The following is an 18,795-nucleotide window of genomic DNA, read 5'->3' as shown; positions in this document are numbered from 1 at the left end:
CAGTGTATATGCAGGGAATAAGGAGAAATAAGAAAATTCGACGGAAAATAAGAAAAACAATGGAGGGAATGATACATTTAATAAAGTCACATGCTTCTCACATGCAAAGTCAACACCTCACTTGACGGTTAACTAACGGTTTTTGTCAAGTGGTTGTCTTTTAAAAACAAAAATATCATATAAGGTGATTTTTGCAAATCAAATTTTATAGAATTTTGCAAAAAATGCTATAGATTAAACATTTTTTATACTTTTTTCAAAAAGTAATTGGTTTATCCGATTCACCATGCGCCGATCAACCATCGTTGAAAAAATTTAGTTATAAGACTTATAACTCATAAATTACTCCCTCCCTCTCATTGAATTTGCAGTATTTTTCATTTTAGTCCGTCCCATTTAATTTGCATTATTTTTAGTTTTAGATAATGACTCACCCCTTATTTTTAATCTCATCCGTACTTCTTAACTCTCTTTTAATTTCATCTATATAATCTTATTTATTACTAACATTTCTAAAACTATCCCTTTTTCTTTGATGCAAATCAAAAGACGCGAGAGCCGGTATATGCCAAAGAATAGAAGTGAAAGAGCTCTCACTAGTCACTAGTGCGCATTCAATGGAGAGCAAAAGGGAAGAAAGTCCCACATTTTTCGTAGCGGTACATGTTGGTGCTGGATTTCATGCTCCTTCCAACGAGAAGCTGCTTAGGTCCGCCATGAATCGCGCTTGTCTTGCCGCTGCCGCCATCCTTAACTTGGTTAATTTCTTTCTCCTTTTTTTTTTCTCTACCTTTTATTTTATTTTTACTAATAATCAAGTTTCTATCGCAATTTCAAATTCTAATTGTTGGTGTAGTTGTTTATTTGTGTATGATATTGCAATTCATTTTCCATTCTTGCTTCGGAGAGTTAAACTTTTGTAGGAATTTGATTTTTCAAGGTTGGATGAGTGAATGGATTTGATGGGAAATTATTGTAATAAATTCTTTTCCTCATAAAAAACAAAGTTAAAATGGGCCTTTTTTCATGTGGGTTTGAGAATTGAGATGTGTTGTCTGATTATGGGGAAAAAGCTTAACATGGTTGAACGGCATTTTAAATATGTCATTTTGTGAAGCAACTGTTTTGTTAAAAGTTTTGAATTGTTTGTTTTTTCATGTGTTCTTGGGACGATGCAGTTTAGGTGTTAGTCTTTTTCATGGGAGTTTGAGATGAACACTTTGAAAGTGGAGAAATATGATAGAGGATAAAAAAAATGCAATCTTGTCAAGCAAATGTATTTTCATGGTAAATGTTTGAATGGTTTGTTTGTCATGGATGACTTACTTGCCATTAATACTTCCTTCTTTGATTGGACTTAGGATACTGGTGAATGTGTTGATGCAGTTGAGGCCGCGATTCGAGTTCTGGAGGTAATATTTCTTATTTTCCATTTTATTTTATTTCATTTCATTATGCTACCACTTTTCTTACATGTGCTCTATATTTTCTCTTTGAATGAGATAACTAAGGATGACAAAATGGGTGGGCGGGAGCGGTATGCTTTTCATACCCATACCTATACCTACCTAAAATTTTCATATTCACTACATATCCACCACAATGGTGGGTAAGCTTTTCATATCCATGCTTGCCGACCCCACTATGCCAATTGGATATACCCATCATGAGTATGCTCTCCTTATACCCGTCTCACATTCACTCCAAGTTTGCTTTATATGCTCCATAAAATCACAATTCTTTACAAATTTATTTGTCTTTTATCTAAACCATACAACATAATAAAATAAAATTATTTGTAATTTTTTTGTCAATAGTTTTTATAAAATTATACAAAATTGATATGAAGTAGTACGTTGTAGATATGATTTACATGGGCTTGAGGCAAGTCGAATAGGCATGGGCATCGTTGGTGGGTATGGGCCGGGGCCAGTGGGCATGAGGCGAGTAAAACCTCATACCCATCACATATTCAGCACCTATGGTGCGTAGAACTTTTCATACTCATATTCGCCCACTACCCACCAAATTCATGCCCATATCCGCCATCAACTTATAGCGGATGTGCTACTAAACTTGTATAATTTTACCCATCTACCATCCGTAGAGATAACCATCTAAAGATCTAAGTTTCACCATGCGCAAGGTGTCGTCCGAGTTTAGAAAATCTTTAACAAATAATGTTTAAGGTATTTTGGTCTACTTTTATATACTAAAGGAAAGAAGGGTGAGAAGATAAAGCCTATAGAAAACTTAAAAAGCTTGCTTTGAAATCACTTAAATCAAACACAATTTATTTTTGTTTACTTTTGTTATTTAATTCATGTGATGAAAACTTGCGTCATTCGAATAGCTAAAGGGATTTTAGGAGCACAAATTCTTAAACTTGCATCATAGTGAGACCATCTCTATTCGCCTTGCCCAATGTGCATTTATTGTCATAGTGATCACTTATAACCTTATAATGATCACTAATAATTTTAAATTAATCACCTTTTTAGTTTAAAAATGATCACTTATTACTTTAAGTTGATCACTTATAATCTTAAAATGATCAATTAGAGAAATAAGAAAATTATATGGGCTCGTGTCATAGTGAGACGATCTGATACAAGACAAGCTGTTTTAGGAGAATTAAGAGAAGTTTTGTGGTAAGAAGGACACAACATGTTAGAATGAGGAGATTAAGGCTCTTATCAAGGAAAAGAAAAAAAAAATCTATTTTGCATTAGGAAAATCAGGGATGAGAAAAACCTAGCCAAGTATAGAGATTTTTGACAAATTAATTTCTAGCGAAGGAGAACAATTATATATTGGATGACAAAGAGTAGTCAAGCAAAAATTCATGACATAGGTGTAGTAAAGTGTAGAAAGATAAGGATAAGAACATTTTAATTCAAAGACGAGGATATCAAGAATCGATGGAAGGAGTATATTAATGAGTTATTTAATGGAGAATAAGGAAATGTTGTAGGTGACACAACAATCACTCCCTTAGATGAAAATAGAGAATTTTATGCGAAGAATTCAAAAATTAGATGTGGATGGGGCGTTGAAGAAAATAAAGCTAAAGAAAGCGGTTTGGCCAGATTGTTTACCTATTGAGGTATGGAGATGCCAAGGGACGTTTGGAGTGTCTTGGCTAACTAATCTATTCAACGATATATGAAGGACAAACAAGATGTCTAAGGACTGAAGAATAAGTACTATAATATATATTTACAAGAACAAAGGGGATATTAAAGATAGCTCTAACTATTGAGGAATAAAACTCATGAGCCATTCTAAATAGTTATGTAAAAGAGTGATAGATATATGCATGATAAGATGTATCTCTATATTAGAGAACTAATTTGGATTTATATTAGGGAGGCCTACGTTCGAAGCAATTCATCTTATGAGATAAATGATGCAGTACTATAGGGCTAGAAAAAGAGACTTACACATGGTTTTTATTGACTTGAATATGACAATATATCAAGAGAAATATTTTGTTGGACAATGACAAAGATGAACACTCAAGAAATACATTAATATAGTACAAGATATGCTATGTTACTCGGACCCTCTATTTCACCGACTTGGTGTCCGGTACGGTCGGTACGGGTACCGGTGCCGGACACGTGCCGATACACCTGATGCACATGGGTACTTCACGTTGTCATTCTTCCGCCATTGAAGCTTCAAGGTTTTTCTTCTATTTAGAAATGGCTTTATCTTTTGTTTTAGAAATAAAGAAGAATGGGTTGAGGGAAGACAGACGTTGAAGCATGTAAAAATCTGAAGCTTGAATAATTACAAAGAAAGAAATAAAGAAATGAATTAGAAGATGAAAGCAATGAAAAAAATTTTCATGAGGATGAAAGTATGTAAAGGGAAGAAGAATAAGAGAGAAGAAGATGAAAGGTTACCGTTCATATAAAATGTAATTGTACAGTTTTATTTTTTACAGCCAGTATATGCAATGATGCAAGAAAGTGACAACTCAATTTTTTACTAATAAAAAATGCAAATTAATCTTACTATACCAACTACTAAAGCGTAACGTGTAATCAAGAGATAATGGTGTGTTTGTTAATTTTTTGACATGCAACAAAAAATGTGTACTGCTAGTACATTTAATTATTAATTAATAAAAAACTCACTTTTTAAAAAAGGAAGCACATCTCAAAGTCTCAGTATAATAGCTGGTCGGTGTGTAGTAAAGTAATAAAAAAACTTTAATTTGATTGAATATTTACATTTTAGATAATAGACAATTTTAATTATATTTAAGTATATTTAAGTTGTATCTCCGTACCCGTATCCAATATTAGGACGGTGTTCGTGTATCCTTCAATTCTAAAATTGGCGTACCGAATCCTAGGATCCACACCCGTATCCGATACCAGTACCCGAGTCCAAGTAACGTTGAAGATATGTATCAAAAATCAAAGGCAATGTTAGGACATGTAGAGGAGCAACAAAGGAATTTCCAATCACTATTAGCCTTCGTCAAGGCTTGGTTCTAAACCCCTTTCTTTTGCAGCGGTCTTAGATGTGATAATTCGATCGATATAAGGAGGCGTGCCTTGTGATGCCAATGACATTGTTTTGATAAATGAAATCAGATTACATGCTAAGTTAGAACGATGAAGATAAAATTTAGAGTCATGAAGTTTCAAATTAAGAGTAAGACCTATTACATAGAGCGTAACTTTAGCACAAACAAGACAACGAGAGGCACTATAAAGCTAGAAGAAAAAAATTGTGTCAAGTGGTTGCATCAAATATTTTGGCTCCATATTTTAGAGTTGAAGGGACATCCAATAAGATGTGATTCCTATAATTAAGTGTAATGGCAAAAATAAAGGGTGATTACTTGATGCGAGTATGGGATTGAATACTTCAAGAACCTGATAAATCCTTCCAAGAAAAATGCCAAGACTGATCTTGACACAGAGATACACACACACAAGCCTTCTGTTTTGGATGAATACAGAAGGTTGGCCAGATTAATTCCAAGGAATGGTTCTGTGCCTTGGATAGAGACAAACGATTTTCACTCAATCAATTGGCCTCTTCCTCACACTCAAATTAAGATTCAATCTTAATTCTTGTGGAAAAATTGAATACTCTCTTTGCTTCACTCACAAAGAACTTATTCAGGATAGCAATTGCAAACAATTACTTGAAGGAATGTTTATTGACAAAATCTAAATCAATCATACAAATGAGAGGTTATATAGGACTCCAATGACTATTACTAGGCCTAACAAACTTAACTAACTCCCTAAGCCTATCATTAAAAGTCACGTGCCAAGCACTTATTCAAAAACAAAGACTTAAACATAAGAGCAATACTGAACCAAAATTTCTGACACTGATCTTGCTGTCTTACGACCTTGGAGCTGGTTCTGTGGTCTCTATGTGGACTATTAGGGCTACTCTTGGGCCTTGGCTTTTTGATCCATGTGCATAGATGCTCTCCCTTGGATTTTCCAGTTCCTTGGTGCACTAGTTTGGGCTCCATGTGTCTCGCAAGGTAGGCTGACAGATAGATTGCTTTGTTGCTTGTTCCTTTGTTTGTTTATACTTGCTATGGCTTCTGTTCTGGCTGATTGATGCTGGAAGGTCTTCCTCAGCTCCTTCTTGGTCTTGAGATACTTTTGTGTTCATGCTTGGCTTAGGTTGGACTCTAACAGCAGTTTGTAGGGCTTCAATGTCAAGCTTCGTCATATATATTGATCCAGTTATGGTCCTTAATGTTTGTCTTTGCTTGTGGTCCATTTATAACTGGATCATTGTCCAACCCTTACATTGAATTAAGACCTGATCCAAGCATACTTGGATCATTACTGGAATATTATACGATCAAGGAGTGCCCATAAAGACAAAGCTAGAGGACAAGTTTTATTAAATGACTATTACACCAGTGCTACTACATGGATTAGTTTGTTGGGCTTTTAGAAAAGATCAAAGTTGGAAGATGAGGGTAGCTAAAATACGTATGCTTCGATGGATTAGTGAACATAACTTGAAAGATAGAATTCAAAACGAAGATATATGTAGGGATGGTAAATGGGTGGGTGGATGCGGTATGTAGGCATGTTCAAAAGAAGCCGACCCGGTTGACCCGACCCGTCGACCTGCATCACAAATGGCGGATCATTTTGTTAAAAAAATTATAAGGTGCGGGTTGGGTACCCGGCCCGCTTTAACCGGGTCGGGTCATAGGCCGCAAATTTATTTTCAACGGGTACCCGTTGACCCGCAAAATAAAATTAATTACGCTAATAATGTTTACTCTGTATAACTATTAATAAAAAAAATTGTTTATATAATCAAGCAACAAAAAAACTTGCACTCTTTCCCCTTGCAACGAGTTCTATATATATATATATATATAATCAATGCAATATTCATGATGCAGATAAACCATCAACAAAACAAATAAACAATAAGCTTATTAAATTCCTGCTGTAGTTTCTGATCTTCTAGATGATGACTTAAAAAGTAGTTTCAGCTTCCATTGAGATTATATTTACTTGGTTTTACTTGCTTTATGAATTCTAAAATTCTAATATTTTTAATAACCCAATCTGTTACAGAAATTCGTCTTCTCAATGTTTTATAATGTAATCAAATTTTGCCAAATAATTACCAATAAATCTACCTAAAAATACATTATATAAAATCGGGTATCTGGTGTCCCGACTCGATTTATCTAGGTACCCGGTTAAATTGGGCCGGGACATGGGCTGCTAAGATAGATACCCGACTAACCGGGTACCCAATTTTCCGGGTACCCGAAATGCCGAGTATCCGCTAATGAACACCCCTAGCGGTATGCCCTCCTCAATACCCATTTAATTTTCATACTGACGCCTGCTCACTTGCATATGCATTCCAATTCATCCCCATCCTCTATGGCCTACAGGGTATAAGAATCATGGGTATATGGTATACTCACCTTAAACCTGCATTATACTTCGTAATCTTTACAAATTTAATTTTATATCCAATTTCGTTTAAATTATTCAATGTAATAAAACTAAGGAAAAATTACCTTGAATAATCCAATCTTTTACTGATTTCCATACAATAATCCCAACTTTTAATTAACCATGAATAATCCCAACTATAAGGGGTGCTTGTTAAGATTGCACCAAGGTAATCTCTTATCTATACGACAAGTCATTTTGTATAAAAAAAAAAAAAGTAAATATAAAGTTAAATTATAAACAAGTCAAACAATAAAAAATATAAAAGAAAAATCAAGTTTATTTTTTTATTTTTATTTTTAATTTTTGATTTTTGATTTTGTTTTTCCATCAAAAACCGATCACCATTTAGACAACAATTTTCCTAGATTAGTGACCCTAAAGTTGGTTATTTATGGTTAGTCAAAAGTTGAGATTATTGTAGGAAAATATTAATACGAAGTATTACATAGTAGATATAGGGCGGAGCGGGGTGGGTGGATATGGGGTTGAGCAAGTGGGTATGGGACGAGTAAGATCTCATGCCTACCACCTATCCACTACCCATGGCGGGAATACTTTTCATACCCATATTCATCTACTGCCCACCAAATTTATACTCATATCCGCCCTAAGTAGGGAAAGGGTTTAAGACTTGCAAATATTGAGGAAAAAGGGAAAGAAAATCTTTAAAATGGTTCGGACATGTTCAAAGACAAGGTATTAGTGAACCGGTAAAGAAGATAGAAAGTTAGAGCTCAAGAGGCCTAAAAAGAGGGTGAGTAAGACTAATGATAACTTGAGGGACAAGAGTGGAAAAGATATGAAGAATCCCGACATTCAAATTAAGATGATTGTAAAATCAGAATGAATGGAGAAGAAGAATCCATATAAACACCATTGGAGCTGATATGTTGGTTCATGTAGCCGACCAAAATCTTTTGGGATTAAGGCTCTGCCATTGTTGTTATGGTTGTTGTTGTTGTTGTTGTCTATACGTATAATATCGTATCCAATTATTCTCGTGTCAATCTAGGTTGAGAGGGAGAGATGTGCCCTGACATTCTTAGGATTCTACCTTTGAGAAATAATTTTTAAAGGAAAAATTATGAATGGATATTCTACTTTCATATGGAAACATGATTGGAGTTATAGTTTTGCTTTCATCAGATCTCACAATGATTTGGTATTTACTTTTTTCATATAAATAATGTGCGGAGCAAGATGAGATCCCATATTCATCATCTTTTTGTCCTCATTGATATTGATAGCTTCTTTTATTTGCATCTACATACTACGTGTTTTTTTGGCCCAGCTTTTTATCTATGTATATCTGATGCTTATCAAGCTTTAAGAAATCATGTTTTAATGATCATTTACTTAATAATTTTTCTATGATTGATCTTATAAAGTAAGTTTATAGGAAGCACCTTCTATTTTTGTTATTAATGCTCATTGAGTGATTTTTTATCCCTTCCATTTGAAAAAAATTTGGTCATTTGGTGTTCAATTAGTTTGCAACTGTGTTAGGTGCTCATATCTATCTGTAAATATCCTATTTTTTGTCATTTCTTTTGAAGGATGATCCCAGCACAAATGCAGGCCGTGGTTCAAATTTGACAGAAGATGGTCATGTTGAATGTGATGCTAGCATCATGGATGGTACTTCTGGGGCATTTGCTGCTGTTGGAGCAATTCCAGGTATCTGAATGTTAAACTTCATTTATAGGTTCACCATTTACAGTAGATGTTCAGTTTAGTTTTCTGTTTGTTAAATTTATGATGTTACTTTTTCCTTGTTGATAACTTTTTCTATCATCAATTTCGTTATTCTGTAGATCAGGTGTTCGAAATGCCATTCAAATTGCTGCTTCCTTAATGGAGGAACAAAAGATAGGGCCTTCATTGCTTGGTCGATTGCCTCCAACGTAATGGTTTTGTTCGGTCTCATGTCTTACTAAACCTGTTTTTCTTTTTCTTGCTCTTATTATTTCCTATTTCATGGTTAGTGTTATAGTGTTACCAGAATTCGTAAACTTCCCACCGAATCCCGTTTCGAAAACTTTGTCCCCGAAACTCTAGATTAACGTTTCATAAACTTTGTTCCCCAAACTCCGGTGTTATAATTAAATCTATAACTGATTAAATTATTATGGAAAAAGGACCCAGTCATATGAACCCTTCATCTCCAAAACTGTAAATTGACGTTTCGTGATTCACATATGCTTGCTTGAAATTGGATCTGGTATATTTGGCTACTGTGCATGACCATCATGTTATATATTAAAAGTTTTTTCCTGTGTTATAGAACTAGTCCCGCTGTCCCTTTGAGTTTGACTCACTTATTTTAAAGTGCCTTCACATAGATTTTTGAAGTGTGTCAAACTCAAAGAGACGGAGAGGGTATAAATTTTAGTTACACTATAATTGCGCTGTTGCCTGTTGCACCGTGCTTCTAGCTGTTGCAGATGTTATCTTTTTAATGATGTAGGTGTTTTTTTGGCGTCAGGGGATGAGCTGCTCGATTTGATTTTTTGATGGAAGAAATTTCACCAGCATATACACTTAAATCTCTGACCTCCAAGACCCAATAAAGGGTATTCCACATTGAGCTAGTTTATGACACTTAACCCTCTTGGACCTTGCTATTCTAACTAGCATAACAACATTAAAGGGTCTACTCATCCCTTGTTACATACCTAAAAACACCCTCTCATACATCTGACAGCTGCACTTTTTTGACATATATGATATATTTAATAATTGTCATGACTCATGAGTTGGTCTTCTATGCCCGACTAAGTATGTTTATCAGATAAAATCAGCCTTGATTCTGGCTTTATGATTACTTGATAAACTGCTGGGGATTTTACATTCCTTTTAGTTTGACAAGGGTCCTAATTCCTATTGTTATCATTTTGTTCAAAGTGAAGTTTGCTTATTAAAGTCAGTAATTAGTCATGGTCACTACTCACCAGCGGTGGAAGAAGTATATTATAATCTGAATAGATTACAAAAATGACGTCTTATAATTTTTCGATTGACTTGCACAACCCGAAAGCTAAGTGCTAACTTGACAAAATAACAATTCACTTCTCTGTTTACTGTTTTTCTCTACATGTAGATTTCTTTCTCTGTAAATATTCCTTTTCACTCTTATTCAACCCACTATTCTAACAGGATTTGATGCATTTATATTGTTTGGTCTTTCTTCAGATTTTTAGTTGGTGAAGGTGCTTACAAGTGGGCAAAGTCAAAGGGTATTAGTTGTGCGGAAACAATAGAAGAGGCTGAAAAGGTCCCTCCCATCACTTCATAGTTAGCTTTTGCAATTTAATGAGTGGAAAATGTATAATTTGCATGTGAGGAATCACTTTTTTTGGGGGTGGAGGGACAATGTCATTTTGCTTCTTTTTTTCTCGGGATAGTAATTGTCCTTACTTTTCTCCATTTATATTAAACAGTGGTTAGTGACTGAAAGGACCAAATCACAATGGCGCAAATATAAAACAATGCTTGATGCTGCCAAGGCTCGTTTAGGAGATTCTGAGATGAAACCTTGTCGCAGTATAGGTGAGAAAAATGATATACTATTAAGTAAGTTACTTTTACAAGGAATACTATCCAATATTTGTGTTAGCTAGACCAAGTTATGAGTTTCTGATGTTGGTATATATGTTAAGTATTTGACGTACCAAAGCAAATTTTGGGTCAAAATTGAACTGTACATGGACTCAATGTACTTGAATGTGTGGAACATATTCTTTTATCTAAAAGACTTCTGTATATATATTTCATGTTACCAATCTTAAGCACATTTATGGGCATATATCGCATACTATTCTCTCCTCTTTTCCTATGCTGTTTGGTACAATTGAGGTGTGTAGGTGAAAGTTATATGCTGGGTAAGATATTCTTATCCTTACCAAAACGTGGATCGTTTGGCATGAGTACATTAGATAGTAAATGTGCTTGATATTAAATGGACGTAATCATCAAATTTAACATTGATGCTTTATTTAGCAATAACTTAAGAAGTCACGACAATCAATGATTGACACACTGACATGGATATGGAGTTATGGACACTTGTAGACCTGTGCAATAGACCAAGGCCTGGATCTGTCTCTTAATTACGAGGGCTTTGAACGGGTTGGGCTTTAGGGTCTTCTGTATATATAAATGAAACAGGCTTACAGCGGGCTCTAAATGGGCCCTACATGGGCCTTCATTATTTTTTTTCACTTAACAATTAATCACTAAATAGACATTCATCATTAATAATCAAGAAAGTATAATTATTTTAAAAATCATTTGTTGATGCTTGTAAATTCTTATTGTTTTTCTAGTCATCACATTATAAAGAATGTTGCATTTTGGAAAGACATTTGTGATGTTTAATATCTAGAAGAATGATTTGTTCCCTGTTTATAAAACAATTAAACCAAACTGAGTGTAACACCATTAATGCAGCAGAATGGTGGCTGGATCATCACTGCAGCAATAATGGTCCAGTCATGAAGATGTGTTCTTTGTCTTTTCTTCTTGTAGTAATTGCTTTCTGAAGTTTGTGCTGTTCATATGAAACAAATTTGGCAGCAAACAAATCTGTAACTTGCAATGCCATTGTACCGTTATTATCAATGTTAATGGACCGGGCTGGGTTATGAATCCCAGCCCATATTCTTGGACCCGTATCTGGCCTGTCGAACGCCTCTAGACAGTTGATACTTAAACCTGAACCAAAAATTTTGAAGTTTCTCCTGAAATAGTTGTGTAACACTTGGACATCTTACATAATGCACTCAGTCCAAGAAACACAAATCAATAACAATCTAAAACGATAATTTTAACTCATGGGGTGAATTCAACTAACGACATAAGATTTGATGATGTTTTTACTTTGGTTGTGGTTAACTCACCGCAAGTTTGCAACCTTCCTCCTGTACGTGGACCTGGACCTGGACCTGGACCGGTACCGACTATGAATGTGGGAAAATTCACTGGGAGAGTTAATTGATTGTTGTTGTGATCAGGTTAATTGAAATTGTCTTAGAGTTTGGTTATTGTTGATTTGTAATGCTTCAATGTCTAATTTGAAATAGCCATGTCTAAGACTTGGATTTGCTCACAAGTACTACGTCTTACGCAACAATAAATTGGCTACAAGACAAAGCTCGAAATACAGAGTGATAATGCTGACGTATCTGGTAATCTGGTTTTGCAATCACTTACCAATGGAGGATATAATGTTAGTATCATAGTTTTGGCTGGTTATCTATATCCTATTTATTCATATCTGTTGTATGAGGGGTACCTGTTCCTCTGGTGAGATCATTGTTGTCCAATATTTTATTAGAAATGACATAAATGTCAATTGTGGAAATGATATAAATGTTGATTTAATCTGAAATGTATATAATTCCATAGATATTCTGGTTTGCTTTAGATGCGGAAGACTACTCGACGAAAGATGTTGAGTCCTCTGCAAAGGGGGTGGTGCAAGAAGACTGTATAACAGATACTGTTGGAGTCATTTGTGTTGATCATGCTGGAAACGTTGCTTCTGGAGCATCTAGTGGTGGTATTGCAATGAAGGTATCAAAACAGAAGTTATATTATTATTGTCTTTTAACCCATTGACATTGCTGCATGAGAGAAACCAATATGGGATCTAGTAGCTTTTTCATGTTATCTCGTTTTATTTTTGACTAAATATACCTTTTCCTGTTTTGCTTCCACTTTCCTAGTGATTTGATATCAAATTAAGTATCAATTGAAAGTAATTATTCAGAATTTTAATTCGTTTTTGAAATATTGCAATTTTTTGCTTTTCATAGTGAATATTCTTTTTTTTCTCTTGCTTGATATCAGCAGTTATAAAGCATTTTATTTTCGCCTTCCCCCTGAAGTTCTGCTTTATTCTATTGATTAATACTAGTCTTTCCTCTTGATAGGTCAGTGGACGTGTAGGATTAGCAGGCACGTATGGCTCTGGTTGTTGGGCATCCTCAAAAGGTCCTTTTGGATTTCCTTTCCATGCAGGTTGTTGCACAACTGGAGCAGGAGAGTATTTGATGAGAGCACTTGCTGCCAGAGAGTGCTGCATGTCATTGTCTCTGTACAATATCTTGACCTTCTTCTCCATAACTTGAATGACAATGACCCTTGACCTTTTTCTCCATAGCTTCAATAATAATGACCTAGCATGAAATTACTTGCTTTCATCCTATGATATTAGCGTGGGTAGTATAGAAATCTAGATAGAAGTTAGTTATTGGTTATTTGTGTCTTGTGCTTATCAATGTTAAAGAACTATGCTTGGGCTATATATTGCTCTCTGGTCCGATTGTCAAAATAGTGGAACTTTAGAAGCTATTAGGACTTCTGATTATCACTAAGGAATGCAAGTTCTTATGCGTGAAAATAATTATTCAATTTCGGCCACACTAGGACGGCCAGTTCAAAGAGATAGCACTAATTTTACCCATAGTAAATAAGAATTTGGTAATTTGATAACGTTTGATTTTTCTTTTTCTGTTTTTGGTTTTGAAAAACAAGGATCACCAACTGCTTAGGAGTCTATATGTTAAATGCGATTTTGTTTTTATTTTGGCGTATACTTAGGGATTTTGCGTTGCATTCTTTTTAGTTGTACCTAGTCAGTTTCTTTTGCTGATGATTATTTTGCTTTGTCAAGTAACAGATCACAGGCAGGTCCAGCCTCAGCTTGTATCAAAATTCTTTGTTCTGTTATGGAGACTTGTAAACAGCAGGAAGCAGACAGTAGTGCTGGAATCCTCCTTGTCCAAGCTGAGGCTCCTCTGGTGGTACATACTTGACCTACACCAAATCCTTTCTCTTGGCTTTTTTTCTTGCACATTTTTTCTACTGAGCTCTGTAACATCGTTAGAATATTCTTCATACGTTTGGTATAGGGTATCAAGAAAATACCAAAGCTGAAAGCCGTAGAGATTGCAGCCGGATACTCCTCACAATCCTTTGGGATAGGTTACTTTGGAAGCTCAATGCAAAAGCCCAAGGTACAAATTTTCATTAAATTACTTGCTAATCTTTGCATACTTATGGATTCATGTCATGCCATTGCTCTTTTCGATTAATGTAACTTGTTCCTTATCGAATTGATTTGAAACTCAGTTCACAATCCCATCTTAGGTCAGGTGCATGGTGATATTGCTGCATTATACCTTCTCCTATCTTACATTACACCATTTTTAATACATTCGAACCATCTGTCGCTTTTTTAGCATTAATTCATGCTTAATGTAAAATGAATGTCAGGAAAAAAGGATGTAGACACATCTAAATGTTTATCTTTATGATTTTGAAAAATTACTTGATGTATTATGCTTCATGCAGGTGTCGATTCTACGGAATAAGAAACTTAAAAACACACCTGGGCATGGGATAGACTATTTTGAAGCTAAAATCAATGTATCAATTGACAGCTAGATAGATCATCTCTTTGGACTACCAATTTTTCTGGATCAATAGTTACAATGTAATTTTGAAATCGGAAAATGTATAACTAATCATCCTGATAATTTTGGTTATGTGACGTTATTGAACCAAATTGTAGTTTTGACAGAATATACATCTACACAGTGATATTTTACTTGTATTTTTAGAGTTCATTGCAAATTCACAATCTTGATCCCTCATTGCAAATAAATAAATGTTAACTGGAAGCCAAGGAACCAAATTTATACACTATTTTCCAACTATTTCCTTGTGCACTTACAGACTACAGGAAGTCTGAAAAAATCTCCTACAAGTAGGAATAATTATGAAAAATGGGTGCGCCGAAGCCCCAAATGACAAGCAGTTCAGTTGATTATCTAGATTATTTGTTGGAGATACAAGTGACTTCTTCAACATCTTTGTGGAAGCCACAGTAAAGGTACAAAGGAAAAAGGAGTATCTGACTCTTAACAATTGTGCTACATGTTAGTTGTCTTCTCCGGCTCTACCTTCTTGATGTGAAACTATCACCAGTACCATCAGCTAAAATTGTGCATCCTCTTTGCCGAACTGAGAGTATTTGAAAGAAGCATCGCAATAGTCATTGGACCAACACCTCCAGGTACAGGGGTAACAGCTGAAGCAACTTTGACAACCTCTTCGTAACAAACATCCCCGACTAATCGATATCCACGAGGGCTTTCTGGATCCTGTTATGCACTTTAAACCTTAGCATATTGAAGAATATTTGAAAAGAGATCACACAACTAGAAAACATAAATGAATCTCAAACGACCAGTTAAACAAACCTAAAATCAAGTCCACCTCCGACGCAATATACAATTATCACCACTACATTTCATTGTGGCTCTTTCCTAGGCAGGGTTAAGAGGGTTGGATGAACACAATCAACTTTGTAAAAACAAAGACGGTTTTCTTGGTGATCCTTTTTAAAAAAAATTTCAACTTCACGTAAATAAGTGCATATGATTTGATAATTTTTGTTAGTAACGTCTCGTATAATCCAAATCAAAGAACTATAAATTTTTTTGTTACATTGATAACAGTCGAACAGCATTATCACAAAATAAATTAAAATTCCGAAGGTATTGGAACTTTGAGCAACTTCACGATTAGTTCCAAGGCTGAAACAACTCCAATTCTGGATCAGATCTAGTGACACTTCCTGAAGTTATACTAATCTTCAAGATGCACAAGTGAATAGAAAACCAACAATATTATGGGGAAAGCAGAAAGGCATATTGGTGAAGGAGCAAATTGTCATATCCAACCAAAAGACTGCAACATTAGAGAAAACAATTGAGTGCAAAAGAAACTACAGATTTACCTCAACTGGATTGATACCAACATCAATTATAACAGCACCAGGCTTAATCCAGCTACCCTTGACCATGTTAGCTTGTCCTACAGCAGAAATGATAATATCTGCCTCTTTAATGACATTTTCAGGATTGTTTGTTCTAGAATGAACAATAGTTACAGTAGCATCTTCCCTCTGTAAAATTCCGCTTGGTAAAGTTACACAGAAATTTCAAACGAGAAAATCCCAGCATACATTACAAAAGAACATGAAAACCATATTAACTCACCTGCAGCAAAAGAGCGGCTGGCATCCCAACTATATTACTACGGCCAATGACAACTGCTTTTTTCCCTTTTATTTGAACTCCAGATCTATGCAACAACTCTATACATCCTTTGGGTGTACAAGGGACAAACAAGGGTTCTCTACCCCGCATTGCAAGGCGGCCAATATTCAAAGGGTGAAACCCGTCAACGTCCTTTTCAATTCCAACAGAATTTAATATTTTCTCCTCATCCATATGCTGCAAAAGCGGAACGAGGGTAAGAAGTTCATCAATACGACTCTCACAGTATTACTTTTGTAAAGACAGCAATGCTTATGGAAGGCACAAAGAATAAAGGATTAAAAGAGGAAAGATAGACAGCTATGAGCCACCTATGTAAATACAACTTATCAATTATTCATTGTTAGAATCATGGGGTCAGAGAATCATAGAAGCAAAAGTCCATGACAAGGACTGGGTATTCATTCGAAAGTGGTAACCCTTGTGTGTCAAGTTCCTCAAGAAAATTACAGTGTTTCAAAATTTTATTTTTGCTTATTTGTCAAAAAGTTATGACATCACTTGAAAATAGCACATATCATGTTTTCCATGATTTTAATTCGTGAAAATGATATAAGCACTAAATTCCATAGCAGGGAATTTGTGGCCCGTTTGGTTGTCAGCATTAAAAGGTGGCAATAGTAATTAAAAGTTAGTGTAATGGTAAGAAAATCACTTGACAAACTAATCAGACAAGAAAAATTTTTGTAAAATAAAATTCTTATGATCAAAATTACATTAAAATGGGAATCACATAATACATTTCATAAAATTTGCACTACAAATCGTTTCCATTATCACCATTTAGTACCAAGAACCAACAGCCAAATAAGCCGTTAGAGTCATACGGATAAAGATACTTAAAAACCAATTTTTTATAACGGTGATGAAGTACCCTTATGATGTCCAGAGCCAGAACAATAAAGACGCACAACTTCACCAAAAACAATATGGAACATATCATAATTCTGACTATTGAACCAATCATCTTTGACGCCCTTCAGAGTCAAATTCTTTAGTTTTGTAGCAAAAGAGTTAAGTGTGCAACCAAATAAATCCAAGTATAAGGCATTGGGCAATGATAAATATAATTCATCAAGAGGCATACCGAAGGAAGTGGTAATTGAACTAGAATTCCATGAACAGAAGCATCTTCATTAAACTTGGTGATAGAGTTGAGCACTTCCAGTTCGGTTGAGGTCTCAGGCAAATGCACTTCAAAAGAATTAATCCCAACAGCATCACAAGCTTTCTTCTTATTGCGAACATATGTTGCAGAGTCCTTTCTATCCCCGACAAGTATCACAGCCAAACCCGGAACAACACCAATGGCTTCTTTCATTCGTGCTATTTCAACAGCTATCTCCTCCCTAATTTGCTTTGCCACTGATTTACCATCAATCACCTTTGCTGTATTCTCAGTTGCCATTTTAGCTAAGATACAAGAAACATGTGACCAATCAATCATCAATTAAGAGGCTTTGAAACACTAATTAAATCAAATCATTTCACTTATTCTTATCTGTCATAGTTCATAAAGCATGTAAGAGATTCTTAGAAAAGAACAAAATTCGAAACCCAAAACAATAACATATTCCACTACTTCATCAAATATTGTTCAATCTTTTATTGCAAATTTGAACAATCATCTTGATATCTTATGTACGTTATTTCCAACGAGAAACATTTACATGAAAACAAGTAGAGCATTTTGAAGGTTAACATCATCAAAATTAAGAAACTAACGAAAAAAAGACAAAAGTTCAAATCAAATTCCACTTTTCAGAATTCAATTTAGCAAGAAAACCAACAAATAAAAGGAAAAGTTCACGATTATTGTTAACCTTCAAACTGTTCGATAAAATGCGTAAACGAATAATCAAAAAGAGAGAGAGAAAAAAAAAAAAAAAGAACCAGAAGCTAAAACGCAGAAACAATCAGAAAAACGAAAAAGAAAGACCTAAGTAGATGAATGAAGAAATCTGCATAATTAATAAAGAAGAAAACCTGAGATAAGAGTTGAGGAAGCATGAGACTTAATAGAGAGAAAAGGAAAGGAAGTTTTAGAGGAGGATATCGAAAAAGTAAGGTAAGGAGAGAAGTGAAGAGGGGTGCAAGAATGGCGGAGTTTGTGGCAACTGAGAGGAAGAAGACGAGCAGTTGTTGAAGACGAACAGTCACAGAATATCATGGAAGCCATTTTTGTGATTTTGGGTATGCTTGAAATTAGGATTTGTGTCTTGTAAAGTTGTAAATGTTGGAAACTACAAAAAAAAAAAAAAAAAAAAAGGGTTTAATTAGGGTTTTAGTCTTTTAGAATTGCTGAATATGCTATGAGTAAAAAATTAGGAACAGTAAACTTTGATAAAAAATTTGGAAGGATAACAGTCATAACTCATGTATTAATGTCGAAGAATTTTGGATTGCTTTAACAATGGAGTTAAAAATAAAATAAAAAAAATCCTACCTGCTAATACTGAGTTTTAGAGTTTTCACGTGGTAAGCAATTTTTTAAAAATTAATGTGATAACCCTTAGATTTGCTAAATTGTTCCACCGTTACCTTTTTGCACCAAAATCATTAGCAAATGTTAATGTCGAAGCTTGAAGGCTTTTGTACACCTATTTATGCGACTAACCATTACAAATTTCATCAGTTTCAAGCTTTTTTCCAAATCATAAGCCCTAACTCTACCTTCATCC

The 18,795-nt window shown here is 34.8% G+C and overlaps 2 protein-coding genes across 2 annotated transcripts; one reads left to right on the top strand and one right to left on the bottom strand.

Annotated features, from left to right (window-relative positions):
* The first annotated feature begins 543 nt into the window (after nt 1-543).
* On the top strand, nt 544-14,606 carry LOC130809867 (putative threonine aspartase). Its single transcript, XM_057675706.1, has 11 exons — nt 544-758; nt 1,362-1,412; nt 8,543-8,663; nt 8,806-8,890; nt 10,179-10,260; nt 10,427-10,535; nt 12,412-12,560; nt 12,920-13,083; nt 13,669-13,792; nt 13,901-14,005; nt 14,343-14,606. The coding sequence occupies exons 1-11, from the start codon at nt 618-620 to the stop codon at nt 14,433-14,435; spliced, it is 1,224 nt and encodes a 407-aa protein (XP_057531689.1). The 5' UTR covers nt 544-617; the 3' UTR covers nt 14,436-14,606.
* A 53-nt stretch (nt 14,607-14,659) lies between these two features.
* LOC130809868 (bifunctional protein FolD 4, chloroplastic-like) lies at nt 14,660-18,364 on the bottom strand. Its single transcript, XM_057675707.1, has 5 exons — nt 18,101-18,364; nt 17,202-17,527; nt 16,055-16,291; nt 15,793-15,960; nt 14,660-15,154 (listed from the first exon to the last, which is right to left on the bottom strand). The coding sequence occupies exons 1-5, from the start codon at nt 18,291-18,293 to the stop codon at nt 14,984-14,986; spliced, it is 1,095 nt and encodes a 364-aa protein (XP_057531690.1). The 5' UTR covers nt 18,294-18,364; the 3' UTR covers nt 14,660-14,983.
* Nucleotides 18,365-18,795: the final 431 nt, after the last annotated feature.

The sequence above is a fragment of the Amaranthus tricolor genome, chromosome 4 (assembly GCF_026212465.1).
Source record: "Amaranthus tricolor cultivar Red isolate AtriRed21 chromosome 4, ASM2621246v1, whole genome shotgun sequence".
Lineage (NCBI taxonomy): Eukaryota > Viridiplantae > Streptophyta > Magnoliopsida > Caryophyllales > Amaranthaceae > Amaranthus > Amaranthus tricolor.
The sequence above is the reverse complement of the archived record's forward strand: the minus strand, read 5'-3'. Positions and strand labels throughout refer to the sequence as shown.